At 41.8% G+C, this 21,160-nt stretch overlaps 1 protein-coding gene across 1 annotated transcript in view; it reads right to left on the bottom strand.

The window, feature by feature from the left end:
* Positions 1-20,962, bottom strand: part of LOC112574684 (multiple epidermal growth factor-like domains protein 8) — a 28,656-nt gene extending 7,694 nt beyond the window's left edge. Inside the window, 26 exon segments of the mRNA XM_025255911.1 lie at positions 186-405; positions 683-803; positions 1,270-1,448; positions 1,825-1,983; positions 2,187-2,342; positions 2,344-2,374; positions 3,125-3,320; positions 3,906-4,164; positions 4,519-4,733; positions 4,925-5,132; positions 5,562-5,694; positions 6,463-6,736; positions 12,560-12,704; positions 13,235-13,398; positions 13,916-14,105; positions 14,505-14,655; positions 15,577-15,872; positions 16,004-16,197; positions 16,599-16,761; positions 17,355-17,574; positions 17,702-17,843; positions 18,130-18,356; positions 18,971-19,196; positions 19,787-20,055; positions 20,421-20,524; positions 20,801-20,962. Of these exon segments, the coding sequence (XP_025111696.1) occupies positions 186-405; positions 683-803; positions 1,270-1,448; positions 1,825-1,983; positions 2,187-2,342; positions 2,344-2,374; positions 3,125-3,320; positions 3,906-4,164; positions 4,519-4,733; positions 4,925-5,132; positions 5,562-5,694; positions 6,463-6,736; positions 12,560-12,704; positions 13,235-13,398; positions 13,916-14,105; positions 14,505-14,655; positions 15,577-15,872; positions 16,004-16,197; positions 16,599-16,761; positions 17,355-17,574; positions 17,702-17,843; positions 18,130-18,356; positions 18,971-19,196; positions 19,787-20,055; positions 20,421-20,524; positions 20,801-20,827 (4,669 nt within the window). The 5' untranslated portion in view covers positions 20,828-20,962.
* Positions 20,963-21,160: the final 198 nt, after the last annotated feature.

The raw sequence follows: 21,160 nt of genomic DNA, 5'->3' as shown, positions 1-21,160 counted from the left end.
AAAAAATTTTAAGATGTCCATTTCTATATCTGACAATTTAAGCGACCAAGAAATATGGCATACAGGTTGGTTTTTGTAGGTGGTCTTCACTGTTAGTGACTATATCAGGACAAAAAGGACAACTTTATAGAATATAAACGAGCAGTAAAGAAACCCTCCCTGATACCATCTTCTCTCTATTTTACCTCCTTCTGTAACATCAATAGTGATGCGTATGTCAACATTGAGGTACTTGGGTTGTACAGCATAAAAGACTGTACGGCCTGGAAGCAAAGCACCGGGGTTGTGTAGACAATCTGTCTGTGACACGGGGTCAAGGCAGTACTCCAGGTCCACCTGCATCTGTCTGTAACACTGATGGCCCTTGGTTGGCGTGCCCAGGAAATATTCCTTACACTGCGAGCACTGAGGAAAAGAAAACAAATTCTATAATCAGGCTGTATAATTCCCAACATAAATGATTGAAACCATGGATGATGACTGTGTGACTGGTTTGTGCTGATCTGTGCAAGAAGTAAACAAGCCAACTGAGCTGCATGCCCCTTGGAACAAAAATAAAAGTGTTACATTGCATTTTATTTTATTCTTTAGAGGGTTTGTTTTTTTTTTTTGGGGTGGGAGGCAATCAAGCCATACTTGTCTTGGATGCTGCTGGTTGTGAAATAAATAAAGTGGCACCAACCTGCAGCTGCCAGCACTCCAGTCCCTCCTTGGGTTCACAGTTTGTCTCGGTGTTGTTCTGGCAAACACAGTTCTCACCGGTGTCTTTGTTGCATGTGTTGCTATGTCCATTGCACTGGCACCTACATGTTATTATTGAGTTTTATTTCATTTTCTGACCATGTGGCTATAAGTCAACCATTAACCCCTGTCCATGCCAACACATGCATATCTGCATGTGCACACACACACACAAAAGGCAATCAAGCAAAACCATATGCTTCCTTTTATCTAGTTTTTCTATACAAAGAACTCCACACTTTATGTAAAAGTTTATTTGGAGATTGTCGATTTTGTTTTGAAGGGGTGGATGCAGGGTGGGTGAATGGATTTTCTTAGTTACTTTTTGTATTTAGAGAAAATATGTATAAACTGTGCTGGTCTACCTAAATTCCAAGACCTTTCCAGATTATAAAAAAAAATTCCATGATTATCAAAAATTTTCCAGCCCAAGAAACTCAACTCAACCCCCTGAAATCACAAAACTAAATCTAACAACCACAGCATGATCAAGAAAGAAAAAAAGGAAAGTGAAAGCTGAGGACTTACGGCAGACAACGCTGAGTCTTGGGCTCGCCCTGTTTACGGAAGTGACCATCTGTGCACTTTTCACACTGCTCGCCTTCTGTGTTGTGCTCGCACTTGACGCATATGGCTTCCTCCTTGTATGGTCCCCGCTTAGGTTTATCTCCCCTGTAGTACTCCTCCCAGGGTACCATATGTCGAGGCTAGAGCAAATTGATGTTTCCAACAGACATGCCTTAAGTTTACTTTAACAAACACATCCACAGCCTCCACAAACACTCCTCTACTATATGTCAGTCCCCTTCAAAATTTGAGACGAGTTATTTGTACTTGTCATGCTAGTTAACTTTTGCTACTTTGACAAGTCAGTTATATATGAGTCATACTAGTCAACTTTTGCTGCTGATACAGATCACCTATGTTAGTTACACCGGTCAATGATTGTTATTTACTCATTTAACTATGAGGAAAGTTGAAGAGGACCAAAGAAGAATAAAATATACATCAAGAATGACTTTGCGGATGAGACTGTAAGCTCCTAAAGCTAGAGGAAAGAAAAAGTATGCGTGGAAAACTCACATTCATTCTGTCATTTGAAATAAGCTTTGACACATCATGGACATCTTTGCTGACACAAATATCTGTATGGTTGTTACAGAACTGCCGGCAAGGAATACAGGGCTCGCCACTCTGTGGATCTCCCACAAAATTAGGCTTGCAATCCTGACACTGGTTCCCCTGTTGCATAGAGAAGACGGCTAAATTGCTGCAGTCATATATTCAGACAGACAGCAATATAAAGCAAATTTTGAAAAAGAAAAAAGAAAATTGATAAATTTCTAGCTTATAAGCATGAAATTATTTATCTCCACATTCTTCAAAACACCCCCATTATCTTGTGTGACAGAAGTTATTATAACCACAATAGATTGGCCACCCACCATAGTGTTGTTCTCACACTTGACACAGTCAGTGGTCTCAGTGACACTACGACAGTTGCTGTGTTTATTGCACTGACACTCAACTGAGCAGTTATCCCCCACCCAGCCAAAGTGGCACTGGCACACGTCTGGTTGAACACAGGAGCCGTGTACACAAGCCTTGATGGCACACTGGTTCACATCTGCCACTAAAATGAATCACAATTACTTGAAACCATAGTATTTGTGCAAAGCTTGTTGGGAAGAAAGTGAGCAGCAAATTCTTATTTAACCCAAGCCACATAACTCTTAAATTTTGTGGTATGAAATCAGGATGGGTTATAAGTTCTTTGTCCTATGTTGGAAATTATCTCTATCTGTGGCTAAATAAAGAATGCATGCTAATCTGAGGACTAACAAAAGCAGACATTTGCCATTTTTTTAAAACTTTTATTCTACTGCAGCAACAAATTACTATAGCTTTTAAAATTTTCTTTGTAGAAGTACACTGCTTCATCAGATGTTTAGTTGCTCAGTTATAAAATCTTTCAACAAAGAGGGAAAAAAGCCAACAACCCAAAGATCAGTACCTTGCATTAAATTTAAAGGTTTAAAACTTAGCTGAAGGAGTGGACCTTAGCTTTTGTTCAACAGTTTACTTGGTTTTAGGGTGATAAACATTTTATTCTTTAGCTACATTTTTATGAACCAGTATAAAGCTTTTCACAGAGTCATCCTTCCCATTAGGTCACCTCCTGCAGAATATTTCAAATCAAAGAATTGGGCAGCAAAATAAAACATTGTCAAAAGCAGTGAGGTTTTTATATGGCAGTCACCTATGTGAATTATCACCCTTTTTTCTTCCAACACAATAAAAGCCAGTGTTTGGTCCTAGTGAGGTGCATGGGGTCAATGTGAAGGGGAAGGAGACATCCAACTTGCTTCAGTTCTGATCTTACCCAGCGTTCTTTATGTAGCCTCGTTTGCACTCGCATCGGAAGGAGGTGAAAGTATCGTAACAGTCCTGCGTCTTGCGGTCACACGTGTCGTGTCCATTCTCACACTCATTCTCCGTTGGGCAAGTACTGAAGGCCCACGAGGGTCGCACAGACTCGAAATAATTGCGACTCTCTGCTGGGGACTCCACTGCTGAGGCTGCAGAAACAGATTTCCAAACTGTGAAAGAAATGAAATTTTTTAAGTAAATTATCTTTCTTGAAGACAAAACCATGAGAGTTTTACTGTCATTGACACTGTCAGACTCCTTCTCTAGCAATAGATGTTAAGGTCCCACTAACCAGTAGCCTCCCCTGAGCAATACCAGCCCTATAAGAGTTCCTTCCACTATCTACCCTCCAGTTTTTTTCAAAGGCTAGAAGCAGCCAAAACAGTGAGGAGGAGATATTTACATCAGGTGATTCTGTAAGTCTTGAAGAAATATCATTTTCATTTCCGATTCTCCGAGAATTTACACACAATTTTCAAAAAGCCATTCTCTGTTAAGTTTTAAAAGTTTGGTTTGCATTGCTTTGTTTTTAGGGCATCAACTCTCCACCACACCCAGCACCATGTTCAAAAGTTCAAAATGATGACTCCCAATATTTATATTCAACAGTGATGGCCTAATTTCATTCAGACCTGATCTAAAATTTTAAAGTTTCATACAAGTTAGGCGAATATGGCAAACCAAAATTCTGGCAACCTTGCAAAATGTTCAGTTAAACAAAAGGGGACACCAACCAATATACTTCTGGTCGCTGCTGATGTTGCCATCCACACAGATTCCCACGATGGGTCCCTTCAGTCCACCCCGCATGCACAGTCCTTGCCCATTCATAACGCCAAAAGCACACCATCCACAGTTGGGGGTCGTGATGCAGTGAGCACACTGTGTTTTATTGTGACAGGGCTCTGGGCAAGTTCCACGCTTTCCTCCAGATCGAATGTAACCACATTCTCCAAACGAACACCTCAAGGGGAGGTAGGCTGGGGGCATGCACTGAAAATAAAATCACAATGTGAAGGATCTAAAAGGTAATGGATCACTCACTGCACAAAAGATCCAGATTGAATTAACTATAATTCTCATAACATAAACCACAAGGGAATGAAGAGTGGGGATTCCCTAAAAATACATGTCTGACAACCATAATCTTAAAGCTAAATGTTACAGGAAAGATGTCAGTGAGGCATGAAGGATTACTCCTGCATGATGCTACATTGTCATGATGTGAAAATATAAAAAAAACAATCTGTTCCAAGAACACAAATAGTGATGTCCATAGTCCGTTGGTGAAACCCCTGTTATCCACATTTTTCTTTAAAATAAAAAAAACAAAAAGCATTCTCTCACCTCCTGAAGAGATTCACTCCAAACACACATCTGGGACCCTCCTTCAATTCCTTGAGACTGGAGACAGTCATAACAGTTGGTGTGCTGATAACAGCGAGGCGGGCATTTGCCTGGAGGGTAGCTCTCAAACAAGCTGTTCGTGGAAGGGTGCATATTACTTGTGACACAAGTCCAGTCATACATGGGAGTTTTGCTAAAGTACCGTGTCAAATCACCTGTCACATAAAGAAAGCCAGTCACTGATGACATCTATCAGAGCATTCAACTGGGTTTTTACCCTAACAACTTTTCAACAAATGAATGGTCAAAACAGTTGATGAGTTTTACAAACTACGAAATCTCCAAAACATAATGACATTTATCACTTACTTCTGAACATCTTCCAAATATATCAACCAGGACTAACCAGAGCGCTTAAAATGGCGAGTCCAAAGGCAGGGCTTGCTCAGGTGTGAACAAGTCTCGCAGTCTGCAGCTGGACACATGAATTCATAGCATTCTCCAACATGCTGGAACTTGCGGTCTGTAAAACTGCTGCAGTCTAGATCCTGAGGGCAGTTCTGGTCGACAGGAATGCACCGGCCTGTTGGGCAGTTGGAGCACCACCGGCATGTCTGCAACCAATGGTTCCTACCCTGAATTATGTTTCAGCTAATTTGTACCTAATAGCTGTTGTTATTCACATCCTCAATGTACAAAGAAAATAAAAAAGAAGGGGCAGAAGCAGAAGAAATGCATGTAGGAAAAATGCTTTGTCTGTTAACCTTTTTGCAGTTCTTGCTCAACCACTGAGTAAATGAGGTTTTCTGGTGTTAAAAAAAACGGTCAAACTCTAAGATTTATCTCTCTAAAGGTCGCTGAGTTTTGCTATTTAAATTTCTTTACATTTACACTTTAGTCGTGGATTAATCATGGATGAAATGAATTTTCAAATATCTGCAAAAATCGTAGCGCAAATTAAAATTCTATAGTTAACCAATGGCAGAAAATAGAATGCTCATCCTGAACACATCTGGATGTGACAATCTGAATGCATGCACAACCTGTTCAACAGTCTTGAACTGAGGGTATCTGGACAGACACTTGGTGCAACTCAAGTATCGACTACAATGCCGACGTTTGTGCCAAGAAGTATCACACTGTTTATTCTCTCGGCTGACAGGTGATGGCTCACAGCTGCAGTCAAATAAAAACAAAAATCGTGAATCATCTTCATTCATATGAGGAAGATTAAAGTGTACTCAAGTGAATTAACAATTGGTATCTTTTTTATATACATACACAATTTTCAAGGTGGCAATACTTCAGAAACATAATTATAAAAAGGAGTTTCTGGTAAGGTTGGCTAATTTGATAATAAAATTTCACTTGAAATTATAGTTTAGTGACTTTTTTATTATTATTTAAATGACCAAACTATGGTGACCTGAAGTAGATAGTTCACCTAAAGGGAGGTGATCACTGTTAAGAAAAATAGGAAAAGTACATGGCTGGATGCCGAAAAGAGGGCAAAGAGAGAGTTCACAAAGCCAACATTTACTTTGCTAAAACTGTGATGTAAATAGAATCATTTGCAGCCTCAGTTACAGTTAAACTGGATTGAGAAAGCTGGGAGCATATACAGACTACATTATCTTCCATCATGGAATTCTAAAGACCTAACGTTTGCATGTTATGTTGCATGTGTCGGTATAAGTGTTACTATTATTATTCTGTGAGTAAACTCACAAAAAATTTTTTGTTCTTAATTTTTAGCTAACCTTTGATGGTGGGATAAAGCACTCTATAAATCAACTTTCCTCTTATTATTATTTCTTTGATCATTTCTGGTTGAAAGAAACAAAAACCCAACATCTATTACCATCAAATCCTTGACATAAAAGGTGCAATAAATGGACTGAAGAAAGAAAAAGGGAGGGTGTAGAGCAGACAAGGAACACTCACTCTGGGGGCCTCTGTCTACTGACGGAGTAACACACTGCCTTTGTCGTGTTGCTTCCATACTTGTCAAATGCCATTCGTAAGCACGCCTGACAACCCGAGATGTTGTTGCATGTAGATTCCTCTGTAAAGATTGCACACAAGTCATCTGGCAGCGTCAGCCTGGACAGAGTACCCAAGGAGTGTCCCACAAAGCCCCCAAACATGTAGATGTGTCCACCGTCTACCACAGCTCTGACTCCAGTCACAGCTGCTGTCTGCTGAGCCTCTTCAAACTCTGGAAACAAAAGCTGTACACTGCACAAACTCAGCCAAATGATGTCTTATCTATTTAGCATACCCCTAAGACACACTTTGTTGGTTTTTTGAGGAGTTACTTTTTTTAAAACATAATCTTCGAAGCATTACACTTTGCTTTACTGTGATCAAGGTAATCAAGAAGCTGCATGAAAATTTTCTTCAAGACACAAATAAAAATTCTTTTCTTCAATAAGAAAAACTCTTTCAGATGAGGACACTATTCTGTGGTCTGGAAGAAACAATAACCAACAGACAAGGAAGTTGCAAAACATGAAAACTCCGTTTTAGAATGGAAGCCAATCCGTGAACACCTGCTGTATGCCAGGCACAACTTAAGATCCTTCAAGCTTTCTGTCCTGACCTTCTATGCACCTATGGATGAGGTTGGGGAAGGGGACAAAGAGGACCTCTACAACAGCTTACGGGCAGCAATGGAAAAGATTCCTAGCCATGACGTAATAACAGTACATTGAGATTTCAATGTTAGAGTGCAGTTGTGAGATAGAGTGAAAGAATAATAAGAATAATAAGGGGGCGCTACTCTGTGGCTTGACCCCGGCTCACAATCATTCTCTACGTTTTTTTTGACGTGTTTGAATTCTACGGGAATTTCGCTTACTCAAGCTTGTGCATGAATGGTTATAAGTGTTACTTCAATACGTCTGACTGTGAGGAGCACCGTATTGCTGCGTGTGAGTGTCCCTGTACGGGAGAAATTTCTTTTACCAATACCGCGTCCATTTTGTGACCGTTGGTTAGATCTATAGATAGTCAGAAACGGACTGAAACGGACTACATGTGCGGCCAATCGGGACTATCTGGCTGACAACACTCCCTTCAGTGACTGAGTATCGTCCTACCAGGTAGATCTATTACAATCCCAATACCTAGTTGAATCGGCGATAGATCTGCCATGATCGTGCTATGAGCAGTGTACTAGTCTATGCGTGTGTGCCTGTACGGGAGACTTTCACACTTCGATGTGTTAGAGTGGCGCTGTCTTCATGCTGATCTACAGTCGGGACTTTCTGCTATCGCTGAGGCAGAAGGCCACACAGGCCCTGATGTGAATTTCAGTGACATTCCGACACAGGGCGGGCAAAGAAAAAAGAAACTGAGAGGATCTAGAGGAGGAGTCCGACACAGACTGAAGAGGAGAGGGTGCCGACATCCACTGCCAGCCATCACCCTGTCGAATGTTCGCTCTCTCCACAACAAACAGGATGAGCTCTCTGCGCTCATTAAATTCGATGGAGACTACCGACGCTGTGACCTCTTCTGTTTCACTGAAACATGGCTAACAGAGGAGGAGACATTCGGACTTGAAGGATACACAACGATTCGATTTGACAGGAATGCACAAGCGACAAACAAGCATGTAGGGGGAGGCTTGTGTATGCTTGCAAATGAGAAATGGGCCACGAACTACACAGTACGAGAACAGACTAGTACCCCCCATTATGAGATACTGACAGTGTCCTTCAGGCCGCATTATTTACCTCGTGAATTCGGCCAATCACTGTGGTCCTCGTCTATGTGCCCGGCCCAGACTTCAACCTGGCAGCTGAGCACATTGCAGACAAATATAATCGAGCGACAACAAGATCAGTTGATCAGCCTGTGTTTTTGCTCGGTGACTTCAACCGCTGTGATGTCAGTAAAACTGCTCCCTGTCTCCATCAATACGTCACGTGTCCCACCCGCCTCGACAGAACGCTAGACAGGTGTTTCGGTAATGTTGCCGGCTGCTTATGTTCCAAGTGCCGGCCGCCGCTGGGGCAGATCGGACCACAACATTGTTCATCTGCTACCCACATACAGACAGCTCCTTAAACGTGAAAAGCCGACAACGCTATGTATTAGGACCTGGACAACTGAAGCAACTGAGCTGCTCAGAGACTGCCTAGAGGTCACTGACTGGGATCTGTTCTTCACTACCTGTGGAGACGACCTGACTGTCTGGCAGACACAATCACCTCTTACATCACTTCTGTGAAGAGTCTGTCATCCCTACCAAGCAGATCTGCAGCTATCCAAATAACAACCATGGCTAGGTAAAGGACTGAAGCACTGTCTCAATGAAAAGAAGATAGCTTTTATGCAGGGAGACAAACAGAAAGTGAAAGAAAAGGAGAAGGAGTTCAGGGCAAAGGCAAGAACGGCTAGAGTGGAATACAGAAAGAAGGTAGAAAAGCAATTAATTGAGGGCAACGCAAGAGATGCTTGGAAGGGCCTGGACACCATGATGGGTAGAGAACGCAAGACACAAAGAGTAAAGTGTGATGACCCAGTGTCATTTGTTAATGAGCTCAACACTTTCTACGCGCGGTTTGATGTGAGAGACTTCAGCAATGAAGCAGAAAATATCTGTTCTTCACTGTCGGCAGCCACTGTCACCATCTGTGAGGGAGATGTTGTCAGAATTCTCTCTCATGTGAACCCACGTAAAGCCCCTGGACCTGACCACGTGAGAGGCAAAGTACTCAAAGAGTGTGCTAGTCAGCTGAGTGGTGTTTTTACCAGACTTTTTCAGCTCTCCCTTGACTCTCATAGTGTCCCCCGCGTGTGGAGAACATCCACAATAATACCCAGTGCCAAAGAAGCCTCATGCTACCAACTTGAAAGACTTTCGACCTGTGGCTCTCACGTCTGTTGTGGCCAAATGTTTGGAGAGAGTTGTGGGAAGATTGTTAATCCCCACCATGGCTGATCGCCTGGATCCTTTGCAGTTTGCCTACAAGCCACGCAGGGGGTGTCTGATGCAACTCTCACGCTTTTAAATACTATCCTACAACACTTGGACACTTCTGGCACCTATGTTCGGGTCCTGTTCATGGACTTTTCCAGCGCCTTCAACACGGTCCAGCACACCTTCTTGTACAGCGCCTACTAGACCTGGATGTCACACTGGCCTAGTTCTATGGATCAGATCATTCCTGAAGGACGACCACAGAGGGTGGGTTTCAGAGTTCCACCGACAGGTACTATAGGGTCCAGCAGCTCGTCTGACGGAGTTTATTTGTCAGTGGATGGAATGATTCTGTCAGATGAGCAGATCCTCAACACGGGTACCCTCAGGGATGTGTGCTTTCCCCCATCCTGTTCTCTGTATATACAAATGGGATTAGTATTAACAGTGCTATTCTCAAACTTGTTAAATATGCAGATGACATGGCCCTTGTGGGCTGCCTGAAAGACGAGCATCCCTGTCACAGTACTGGCCTGTGTGGGGAGCTGGAGGAGTGGTTTGACCGCAGCTTCTGGATCTGAACGTTGACAAAACGGAGGAGATGGCCTTTGGAAGAGCTACGAAGGAAGAGATGGCACAACCCTCTCTCCCCACCACTCCAAATCAAGGGACAGCAGGTGCAGAGGGCTGCTGTGTTCAGGTACCTTGTACAGTGATCGACGGGAGGCTCTCATTTAGTGATCACGTGAACCAAGTGTACAAAAAGGCCCAGCAACGGCTGTACCTTCTGAGGAGACTTCGCAGCTTCGACGTCAGCTCTGGGTGCTGGAGACTGTGTACAGGTCTTGTTGAGAGCATCCTCTCATTCAACATCGCTGCCTGGTATGGTCATCTACTAGTCAAGACAAGGCAAGGCTGGCCAGAATCATCCACCAGGCAAATAAAATTATTGTCAAGCACAGCTGCCACTTTCTGACTTGTACCTTCATGCAGTCAGAAGGATGGCACATAACATAATTTCGGACCTGAAACACCCTCTCCACACTAGCTTCCAGCTGTTGCCCTCAGGCAGGCGCTATAAGGTACCACGCATAAGGAAAGCTGCCTACCAGAGGTCCTTCGTGCCAGCAGCCATCACCATCCTAAATAAAGGCACAAGGACTCAGGAGGAATCAAACAGAGACTGAAGAAGAGTGAGTGCTGACATCTATTGTCAGCCATCACCTCGTGTGTCATTCTTGTCAATGACATTTTCTAGACGCAGCCGCGGTAAAGTTGAAGAAAAATGAACAATTAGCAAAATAAACAACTGATCAATGCGTACGTGTCATCTACGGTGTCACCGATCATCGCAACTAAAAAATATATCCATGGTATTCATATTGCCATGGCATAGCGTCGCACGAACTGTTTCATCCTACACTTTGTGCGAGTTTGTTGCCTGTCTCGCGGTAAGTCGCTGCGATCTGCGCGGTTCGGACACGATAGGACTGTCATTTCTGTACTGTCATCTGACACCACAGACACTGTTACTTCTGGCACCACAGGCATTGTCACAAGAGTTCTGTGGTGATGGTTTGGAAGAGTAGCATACCACCTGGCGTTTCCTCTTCACTGTCGTCATCCTGAAGGTATGGCGCCTCCCGCAGTTGAATGTCCTTTATCTTGGAGTATACCAAATGATCGTCTAGGTACACAAGAAGGACTGAATTAAAAAGTTCGGCATGGTGGTCTGCATTAACCTCTGGAAAGTGGCTGATGTGGCCGTCAGACCCATTGGCATCCTGGAACGGGCGTGTTGCCAGCGGCCTAGCCAGTCCTTTTGTTGACAATGTCTTCTCAAGATGAGCTTCATGCACGGCTGCCTGTACTGCCTGCGCCACATCTGCGGTAGAGTCCATTATCTGATCAAGGACGTTCTTCCTAGTAGAAGCGACACGCGCCTCCTGCGCTCACTTGTGACCACATCGACCAGGTCCTTGACCACCAGGATAGGAACGTCCTCAGACGCTGGCCGTAAACATGTCCACCACCGCCACTCCTGAGTTTGTTTTAGCTGTAAGTCCTGTATGTGCCCTCGTGCCCACTCGTCAGTGACCGTCGTTACCTCACTGCCGGTGTCGAGCAACGCCATCACTCAACTGCCATAAATGACAACCTCCGCCGTCGGACACTTTCCAGTCAGGCCAGCTACACTTTATTTCCCTGTCATCCTGTTACGGAAAACGGGGGCAGTCACTTTCCCTGACCGGTCGGGCTGCAGTCCTCCGAGATGGTGTCAATCGCCGCCACTTCGACGCTCTGCGCCGCCTTCTACCTCGCCTGCTTAAATTCTGGAGCTTCGCGGCGTATTCGTCGACCACCTCATCACGTTGCTGTGGCACTGATGTCGACATCTTTCCGTTCGCCGTACGCCTCCACTAGGACACCAAGATCTTTCTCGGCGTATCTCTTGCGTCATGCGGAAGCATCAACACTCGACGTCTGGCAGGTCCCTCCAGCGAGCTCAAGATGTAACCACGAGCCGCATTCTGACACATCGGGTTTATGGCGAGAGCTAACTCGACCTCTGTTTCAATCTCGTCGACACTCGTTGGTCCACCGGCAAACTACTGAAAGCGGACTACCTAGTATGCTCGTAGAGCCTCTGCCCACCCAACGGATAGCATCATGGTCCTCTCTATGTACTAATCTTCTGTCGTGGGCTTCTGCCCGTGATGAACAAATGTTTCTTTTTGTTAAGCAGTGCTTTTTAGGCCCTTGGTCACCCAAGGTTTTGTTGTTAGGATAAACATACACTGCCTTGATGGACTGGTGCAATCAACACTATTTTACTCCTCACTTTTACTCCTAACTGTGTGTTAAATGTCTGTATGGGTATGTGAGCAAAGACAAATTTCTGTCCTCCTGGGCAGACAATAAAGTCTGTTTTGATTTGATTTTGATTTGATTTGATTTGATTTGAATACCAAGTCATTAGACACACTTCACCTTTAAGCCACCTGACCACCCTCAGAGAATGACAAAATATATTATTCTCCCTGGAAATAGAAGTAGCCATTAAAAACAAAACAGAAGAATATTTTACTGCCGTGGACTTGGTTTACCTACCTGCAACCTGCACGCGGTGAAACATATTGCAGCGGTAGCGATAGACCAGTAGACTGATGCCATAGGTACCCTGACCATTGAGACCACCAATCACAACCATCCCATCTTCTTTGCCAACTGCTGTGTGGAATGCTCGGTCCTCCCACTGAAAATCGGTATGTTAACATCTTAATTTGCTGGCACAAAAAAGTTCTAATGACTGCTATTGTCAACTGCTGTTCATTTATCTATTGCTTACAAAATGTTTACATGTTTACAAAAAACATTCTACTGCATCCAGCACCTGACTTTCCCATCCTATTTAACCTTCTTGGTGTTACCACTGAGCATAAGTTGGGCTTATATGTAAAAAGAAATCAGTTAACGCTAAGCATCAGTCAAGTTAACATGATTGTCTCCAGATACAACAGTATGCTAGAGTAACACTTGAGCTTAACTGGTTCTATATAACATTTCAAGCTTAAGTAACACTGAAGGTTAATGCCAAGGAAGTTAACAAAGAATTAAGGACAGAATAATGACTAGTCTTAGCCTGAGAGACAATAAGCGAATCAAGTTTTTTTTATCTTCAAGTTCAATACCTAAGACATAATAGTCAAGATGCCTCACTTTATTGTGCAAGACCCATTTGGTACAGCCATTCTTAATAATAAGAGAATACTTTTTTAAGTGTACCTCGCTCATTTCATGAGGATGAAGCAAATTCCATTCACGCTCAGAGATATCATAAGAGTACAGTTCTTTGGAAATGGTCCAGCTGTCTGACTGGAAGAGGTAGCCTCCATATAAGTAGATGGTCCCTGACTTTTCATGAAAGACAGCGCTGTGGCCATACAGACCTAACAAAAACATATGCAGTTGAGAAACATGATGCATCACACCTGTGTACAATATTTTAAAATGCAAGGCAGGAACCATTTTGCTCATCGTGATTTGTAAAATGTTTTGTTTTGTTTTGTTTTTTTCTTGAAGATTATTCATTTACATGAATATTCATCGAAATACTACCCTCAAACTTTTCCTAACTGACCAACCAATCAACACAGTTTTTACTAACTGAATCAACACAGCTTTTACAACATTCTGTAACATGCATCTAATGTAAGCAGGATCCCCTGTGTTGAAGACTATTAGTTACATGTAAAGGGAATTTGCAGAGTGACATCCTTGGAGTAAAGCATGGAAAATTAAAACCAGAATTATACTGATGGCAACTCCTTGATGACCTAGAAAACAAGCCAAATTAAACAGCATATTTGCATTGGGTTTTTTTCCTTCTTTTAGTGATGGGGAGTTAAATGAGTAGGTAAGAAGAGTGCTGGCCCCTTGCTTACATCTGCTTAGTTCTAGACTGACCTATTGGGATTGCTCCTTCCATCTTCTCAGGGGGGTACTCCCGCCATGCCAGCAGACCCCCATTGGTGTCATATTCATACACTTTATTTGAGAAGTAGACACGTGATGAAAATCCTCCAATCAGTACTAGCTTGTTGTCTCCAACATATGTCAGAGTGTGACCAACTAGTGAAGGCATCCAGGGAGGTGACTATAACAAAAGCATTCACATATAATGCATTAAATCTCTACAAAGACCATTAGCAATAACAAAAAATATCAAATTATAAAATATGGTCTGTACAGGACTGAAATTTCTGAACCTGTCTTGAATATTTAAAAGTGGTTCAGTAATATATGGTTCTTCCAACCTATACCTACTATACATACCTTACGCTTACATTTTATTTATTTTTGCTTCCTCTTCCCCCACTCAAGTACATATTTTCTGAACTTTTAGCCACCCTGACTATAGGAACTGTCATGAACTTCTAGTGCACAGCATGTGCAACTTGGTTGGTGCAAAGATGTAATATGTTAGTTGAGATGCTGCTTGTGTAGCTAGTAAACTCAGAGATTCTAGTGTCGGGTGACTCAATGCACAATTTACCTGCTCTAGTGCCCACACATGTGACTCAATGTTGAATTTCCAGAGCTCATTAGTAGGTTGAGAAGGTCCACCATTTCTTTCTGATGTGACGAAACCTCCATAGATGTAAATCTCTTTTCTAAACGGTACACAGGCAGCGGCATGATGATATCTGCAATGTCAACCCAACCCCTAAAGCTTTATGACTAAACATGAATCTCAAGAAAAGGAAACCTAGCATGAATAAATAAAAATTTTAAAAAAGATTGCTAGTTCACTGGATCACCAGTCATTTTAACCCAAAATCATATTCCCTTTCCCTCCCCCAGCTGTACTGACCACCTGTCATAGAAGAATCAACCCTGCCATGACCATATTGTCCCACATAAGACTACATCATACCAACACTGAAAGTTGAATCAAACCAGACTCAAAAGATAAACTGCTTGATGGTGGCACAAGAAACTATTAATATCAAATATTACCAACAGAGTCATACACTGTTCAAACAAAGTTCTACCACCATCTTACTTAACAAGAAATGCCACTTGGCAATACAATTCAGAAAATGTATCGCCCAATGACACACAAACACGATTTTCTCTTAAATCATTTTATTTAAAAACTTTGTCACTATTTATTGTTCGATTGGGGGTTCATGTTAAATGTGTAGGTACATGTTACATCAACAGGTGTCACTGCTCGGGCATTCATTTAGCCTGGGTCTGAGTTAATTTGATTTTCTGTGTTGGGATGATGTGGTCTTATGTGGAATGATAAAATGATCACAAAAGAGCTGATTCAACTCATCCAGTAGGCTGATATGGCAGAGGTGATAGTTTATGGTATTGGGTTGAAATTATGGACTGTTCATTATTGTCTTTTTGTTTACTGGTGCTCATCAGTTAATTGTGCTTCATTAATTATTTTTTGCAAAAGTCACATATTTATAAAAATGAGATTCTTGTAAATGACTAGTCAATAGACAACTAGCAAAAAAACAGATGCAGTGTCATCTGCACAATTTTAAAAAAAGCTCCACAGAATTTCTAAATGAACACAAGAAGAGAAGAAACACAAGCTGCTGACAGACCTTCCTCGAGGGTGAGCCTTGGTTGGATGGTGAAGCTGTGTCCAGTTGCCTGTAACTGTATTGTAAAGCCACATGTCATCCAGAAGGCCCTTCTCTAGGTGGTAGCCACCAAAAACATACAGGCGGCTGTTTCCACATGACACCATGCTGTGCCCAACCCGCCCAACGGGTGCTGATGCTTTGTGGTGCAGGCGACTGCTGTCTACCAGTATTTCTAGGTGTGGAAGGTTGCTGCCAAGGATGCTGTCACAAGCAGGGCCGGCAAAACCAGGCTCACAGCGGCACATACCATGGATCTTGATGGAAAAGAAACAAAAATAGGATGGCAGAAAGTTAAAAAAAAAAAAACAGACGTGACATTTTGTTAAAGATAAAAAACCCAATACATCTTGACCACCACCAACACCTGCAAAATATCTACACCTACCATGTCGCATCGGCCATGTCCACTGTGAGCAGAGCAGTTCTTGGGACACATCTCTGTGTTACAATTGGGCCCAAAGAATCCCAGTGGGCAGGCACATTGCCTGTTCATGCACTGGACTTGATCGAGACCACTGCGACATCCACCTTTACACTCAACTGCTTTGTAGGTGGCATTAAAACCACGATTCAGGTGTGCTGTCAAAAAAAAAAAATCACCCAAATATATCAGCACTGCTTTTCTTCAAATCAGGAATAACTTCACTAGCCCAGAATTCAACTCAGGTGTGTTGTCTAAATCTATGTACAATATTTTGAATTCCTTTCCCCACCCCACCCTGAATCAAAGGAAAAGGAAACTTGCAGCAGACACATTTCATTTTTCTTCTTCAAATTCTTCCACCGTAGATGTTTTGTATCCAATTCCCAAGGAAAATTCTATTTCAGAAGTCATTCACCTAATCTAGAATACTATTCGTCCGTCTCACTCTCTATGTGGCAAACTAGTTTCTCTGAATATATATCATAAGCAGATATTTTCCTCCCTTCCTGATTGAAGCATAAACAACAGAAAGGAAAAACATTATTTCACATCTTACAATGGAGGTCTCCTTCAAAGTAGATGGTTATGATCCCAGAGTAGGCATACACTGTGATATTTCGCCCAGGGTCAATTCCACAGATTGAGGCAAGGTGCTTTGCTGAGTCATGCTCAGTCCCATTTATGAAGCCAGGGATTCCATCATATACATATATGGTATTCTGGGAGACAAAAAGATTGTTGTTATGGATATGTTCTCTCTCACACATAAACAGAACTGTAACAAACTGTTCTGTTATGGATACATGTTCTCACTATAATAATAATAAATGTTCAATTTGCATAGTGCATACTCATTCTTATAGCAACCGTGCTCTTAGTACTTGAGACAAGAACGAGATATGGAGAACAATACAAAGGAACTGAAGGATGAACAACAGTACCGATGACTAATAAAAGACAAATAAAGAAAGAAAACACAAAGAGCAAGCAGGTGACAAGAACTAGGATGTCAGGATTCAGCACAAGAACACAAACAGAACTGCATCAAACTGTTCTGTTATGGACACATTCTCTCACTCACATGAACAGAACTGCAACAAAAGAATCAGACAATGGACAACAGACTAGAAACTATAGTATCTTGCATGCATACGATTCTTAAGCAAAGACTTTACAAGCAAGTGAAACCCTGCAAAGGTTTCCCAGCGATTGACAAACTTTGCACAAAACTTCTGTTTGTCTGCTGGTCTCGAAAAATGTGCTAAAGGGGAAAGGGGGAGGGGAAGAGGTAAAAGTTGATGCTATGTCTTACATGTCCACACTCGATGGCCATGTCGTCCTCGACTGTAAATGAGATGAGGTAGTTTGAAGCTGTGGAACTGACTGGGACGGGAAAGACGGTAAGGATCCATATACAGTAAGCATGAGATGGGTCTTCCACCCCTGTACCACGATATGACCCCAGGCCACCGGAAGAGATGTTGGTAAGGATGGTGCGGTGATCACACCGTAAGTAACACTTGCCTCCATTCCTAGGCAAACACAAAGGACAATTACAGCAATCCAGTACAGTACCAACACTTCAGAAATACTGAGTTTTCTCTCTTAAGCTTTTGCTAGTAAAGGAACTTTAGTCTGAAAGTTTTTTTGACCTCTTACCTGGGATTGCCATAGTAACCAGCTAGACAGGTGTCACAGTGTAATCCTTGAGTATTGTGTGTACAAAAGCACTCCCCTGTCATGTTGTGGCATTCTCCTCTGACCTGGTCACCATGACCATTGCAGTCACAGAGCCGACAGCCTGTCACAAAGTAACACCATTTGTACTTTCGCTAACCACAAAAAGATGCTGAGAACAGTGAATCTCTCTGCACATAGCCTTGTAAGACAACATTTAGCCAATGGAAATAAATTTATGCAAACTAAAAGGAAAGGGATTACGGATGTAATATAGTAATCGGCAATGATGTTGTAATTTGCAGCCGAGCTTTTCTTTCATCACCAGAACCATTCCAGCTGATTTATTCATATGTAAATATGGATTATCTTTGCTTCGGGGAAGACCACCAATCCCTGTTCTCACCCACCTTCGGGATCTTCAGGACGACCATACGAGCCTGGCTTGCACCGCTCACAGTGGAGCCCCATCGTCCGGTTCTGGCATTCATCGCAGTGGCCAACACCTTTGGAGCAAAAACTGTGATTGTTGCAGCCACAGTTAACATCACAGGAAGCGTTGGTCCAGCCAAGGTTGCATATGCAGACATAGTCATGGGCGCCAGAACAATGACCATGGCGGCAGTCATGGTAACATCTAAATGAACAGAAAATGTCTTGAACAAGTGATTCAACGCCTCCAACACAAATAATCATGTGTTGACTGCTATCATCGTCAGTAGTTTTTAGTCACTGCCACAAATGACACATTTGTAAATTAATTTATATAAATATTAAATTCACCTTTCACAAATAAGACTGGATGTTTATGGAATGTACATGCTGACAAAGAATTTCATGTTTGATAGACATCAACACAACATATATCTTTGTTCTTAAAGCCCAATGGCAGCTTTAAATTAATAAAGCCTAAAGGGGAATAATTGTTGGTAAACATGTTATTTTTAAAAAATGAGTATAGCTCTAGTTGTTATAGAAAATCTGTAGCAACGCCTATCAACAATCTATATCCTATATAATGCAGGCCACACTTACATCAAATCAATTTGGGGGAGCTAGAGGCAGTGTGTCAAGCCTGCTTTGAGTTTAAAGAGGTATTACTTGTTTTACCAACCAAACCTAATTCTTAAATTCACAAATGAAACAAATTTTAAAATTTAAACAATTTGCAGTAACTAGTTATGTGGTCCAACAATAGACTTACAAAGATACAAAAAGAAAGAGCTGTAAAGGCTACAAGAAAATGCTTACATCTTATCACAGTAATCCCTTCCATTGCCGCTAAACCCTCTGTTGCATTCACATTCGTATCCTTCAAAGGTGTTATAACATGTGGCATTTGGGTGACAGTTATGAAGACCAAGACGACACTCTTCTACATCAGGGCAGTGATCATAGGACCAGGATGCTGAATCTTCAGGGGAAATTTTCTTTGCTTCAGCTATCATTGCTGAGCAAGACTGATTGTTTACTGGACCTGCAATTCAATAGTCATACATGAATAATCTTTCTTTTTCTCTAAATATTCACCCACATCAAACTTGATTTAGTATAGGTCATGTTGTTGGTAGTTGCCTTTTACTACTGAAATAAGGCTAGTCTTCAAATTGTTTTTTGTTTTTACATAATTATGACTTTGTGACTGTTTCGAGGATACTATTCAGCACAATCAGCTGGGCTATTGGCCAGGATATTGTGCTTTACAAATTAACTTTATAATTATGTTGCTGTTATTATTATGCAGAGTTTAATTTCACTTATCTGTTCATGAAGCCATAAAAGAAATAAATTTCAAGGTATGTAACTCAACAGAAAATTTATTTTGCTTTTGAAAGCTGAAGATCCTTGTCTAGAACAATAAACAGTTCTTTAGAAAATTTTCAAAATAACTGAAAGTCCAGCTGATGGTCATTAGCATGTTTTATACCTGCTGAAACTGGCATTTCACTATGACAGGATTAACCCTTTCTATGATCCGGTCAGCAACACTCTCTATGCTTGTCTCTTCTGGACCGCAACTACAGACCAAACATTATAGTAGCAACTGGGTGTAGTGGGCATACTTACCCACAAAGTCTCCATCCGCGCAGACACCTATGTTGGGGTTGATGTCATTCCCACACCAACCACAGCTAAACGCTGCCAGACAGGACCGACAGTCTGTGTGCATGGAACAATTGTGGCATCCACCACCTACTGTAATAGTGTCAACCCAGCTGGTGCACTGCCCATAGATGTAGCGGGTGACATAGTCTGAAAACGGCAGGCATGTGTGTGTGTTCTCACACCAGGCGCACTCCCCAGTTTCAGCAATGCATTCTGCACAATCTCTGCGACTGCAACGTTAAGACAGACAATTCAATCAAACTGTTTGAAAATATTACATTATCAATCATGGAATTTTCAGCATCTTTTGCCTGTCTGTAGTTGTATGTAAGAATGTACGTGTGAGTTTATATGTATATGTGCAAGTATCTTTGTAAGTATGCATTATTGATGCATATTATGAATGCATGTATACATAGGTACATGCACCTTACGACTGTGCACTTAAGTGCATGTAGATGAAGTTTAGGACATATCTTTGACAAACTTATAGTTGATAAATTCAACTTTGGGTTGAATAAGTCTCAGAACTGGTGCTTTTGGATGAAAAGACTGCACTACACTACTGTATGCAGGTTATAAAGTACAGACATACTGATGACAAGGTGGTCTGCAGTTGCTGGCATTCCAGATGCCATCTTTGTGACGATATCTCCTTGTGCAATGCCCATTTTTAGCTACCCACTCACAGAGTAGGTCCTGAAAAGAACAGCAAAGTCTGAGCTTTATGTTCACTTTATATTTTGCAACTCACATCTTAATAGCAATTGCTTTGTGAAAACATATTTTGATGAAATTGCAAAACAAAACAAACAAAAAAAAAATTTCTCTTTAATACCTGTAGCTGTGGTTTTTTTTTTTTAATTGAAAAAAAAATGTGGTCCAACATAAAATTCTGAAATTTCATGAATTAGTCATCATGTTCTTTTTTTTTAAAAAGTCTAGCAAGCAAAGTTTATAAGCATCCAAACTCACTGATGCACATGGAATAACACTCCACATGGTTGCTACAACTTGGACACTCAGAAGCAGACGTTATGTAGTATTCTTCTACCACATCCCCAAAAGCACTATCACCACTTTCATTGGCAAAACATGTTAGGTCTGTCTCGTTTCGCTGCAGGCATGATCGGGTCACCTACAACAAGACAAACAGGTTTTTAATCAACAGTTGGTCATTTCTTAAGGGCCATATTTTTTGGGCTGATATTAAATCTGGAGAATTGCCTTACAGGACGATAAGTAGTTTCTGGGGGGTTTTTCGTTCAAAAAAGAAAGCAAAGTGTTACAGTTGAGGTTTTCTCCTGGTTGGACATGGACATTCCCGTTGGAAGA

The sequence above is a fragment of the Pomacea canaliculata genome, linkage group LG11 (assembly GCF_003073045.1).
Source record: "Pomacea canaliculata isolate SZHN2017 linkage group LG11, ASM307304v1, whole genome shotgun sequence".
NCBI classification, from domain to species: Eukaryota; Metazoa; Mollusca; class Gastropoda; order Architaenioglossa; family Ampullariidae; genus Pomacea; species Pomacea canaliculata.
This window is presented reverse-complemented; position numbering and strand designations above follow the sequence as displayed.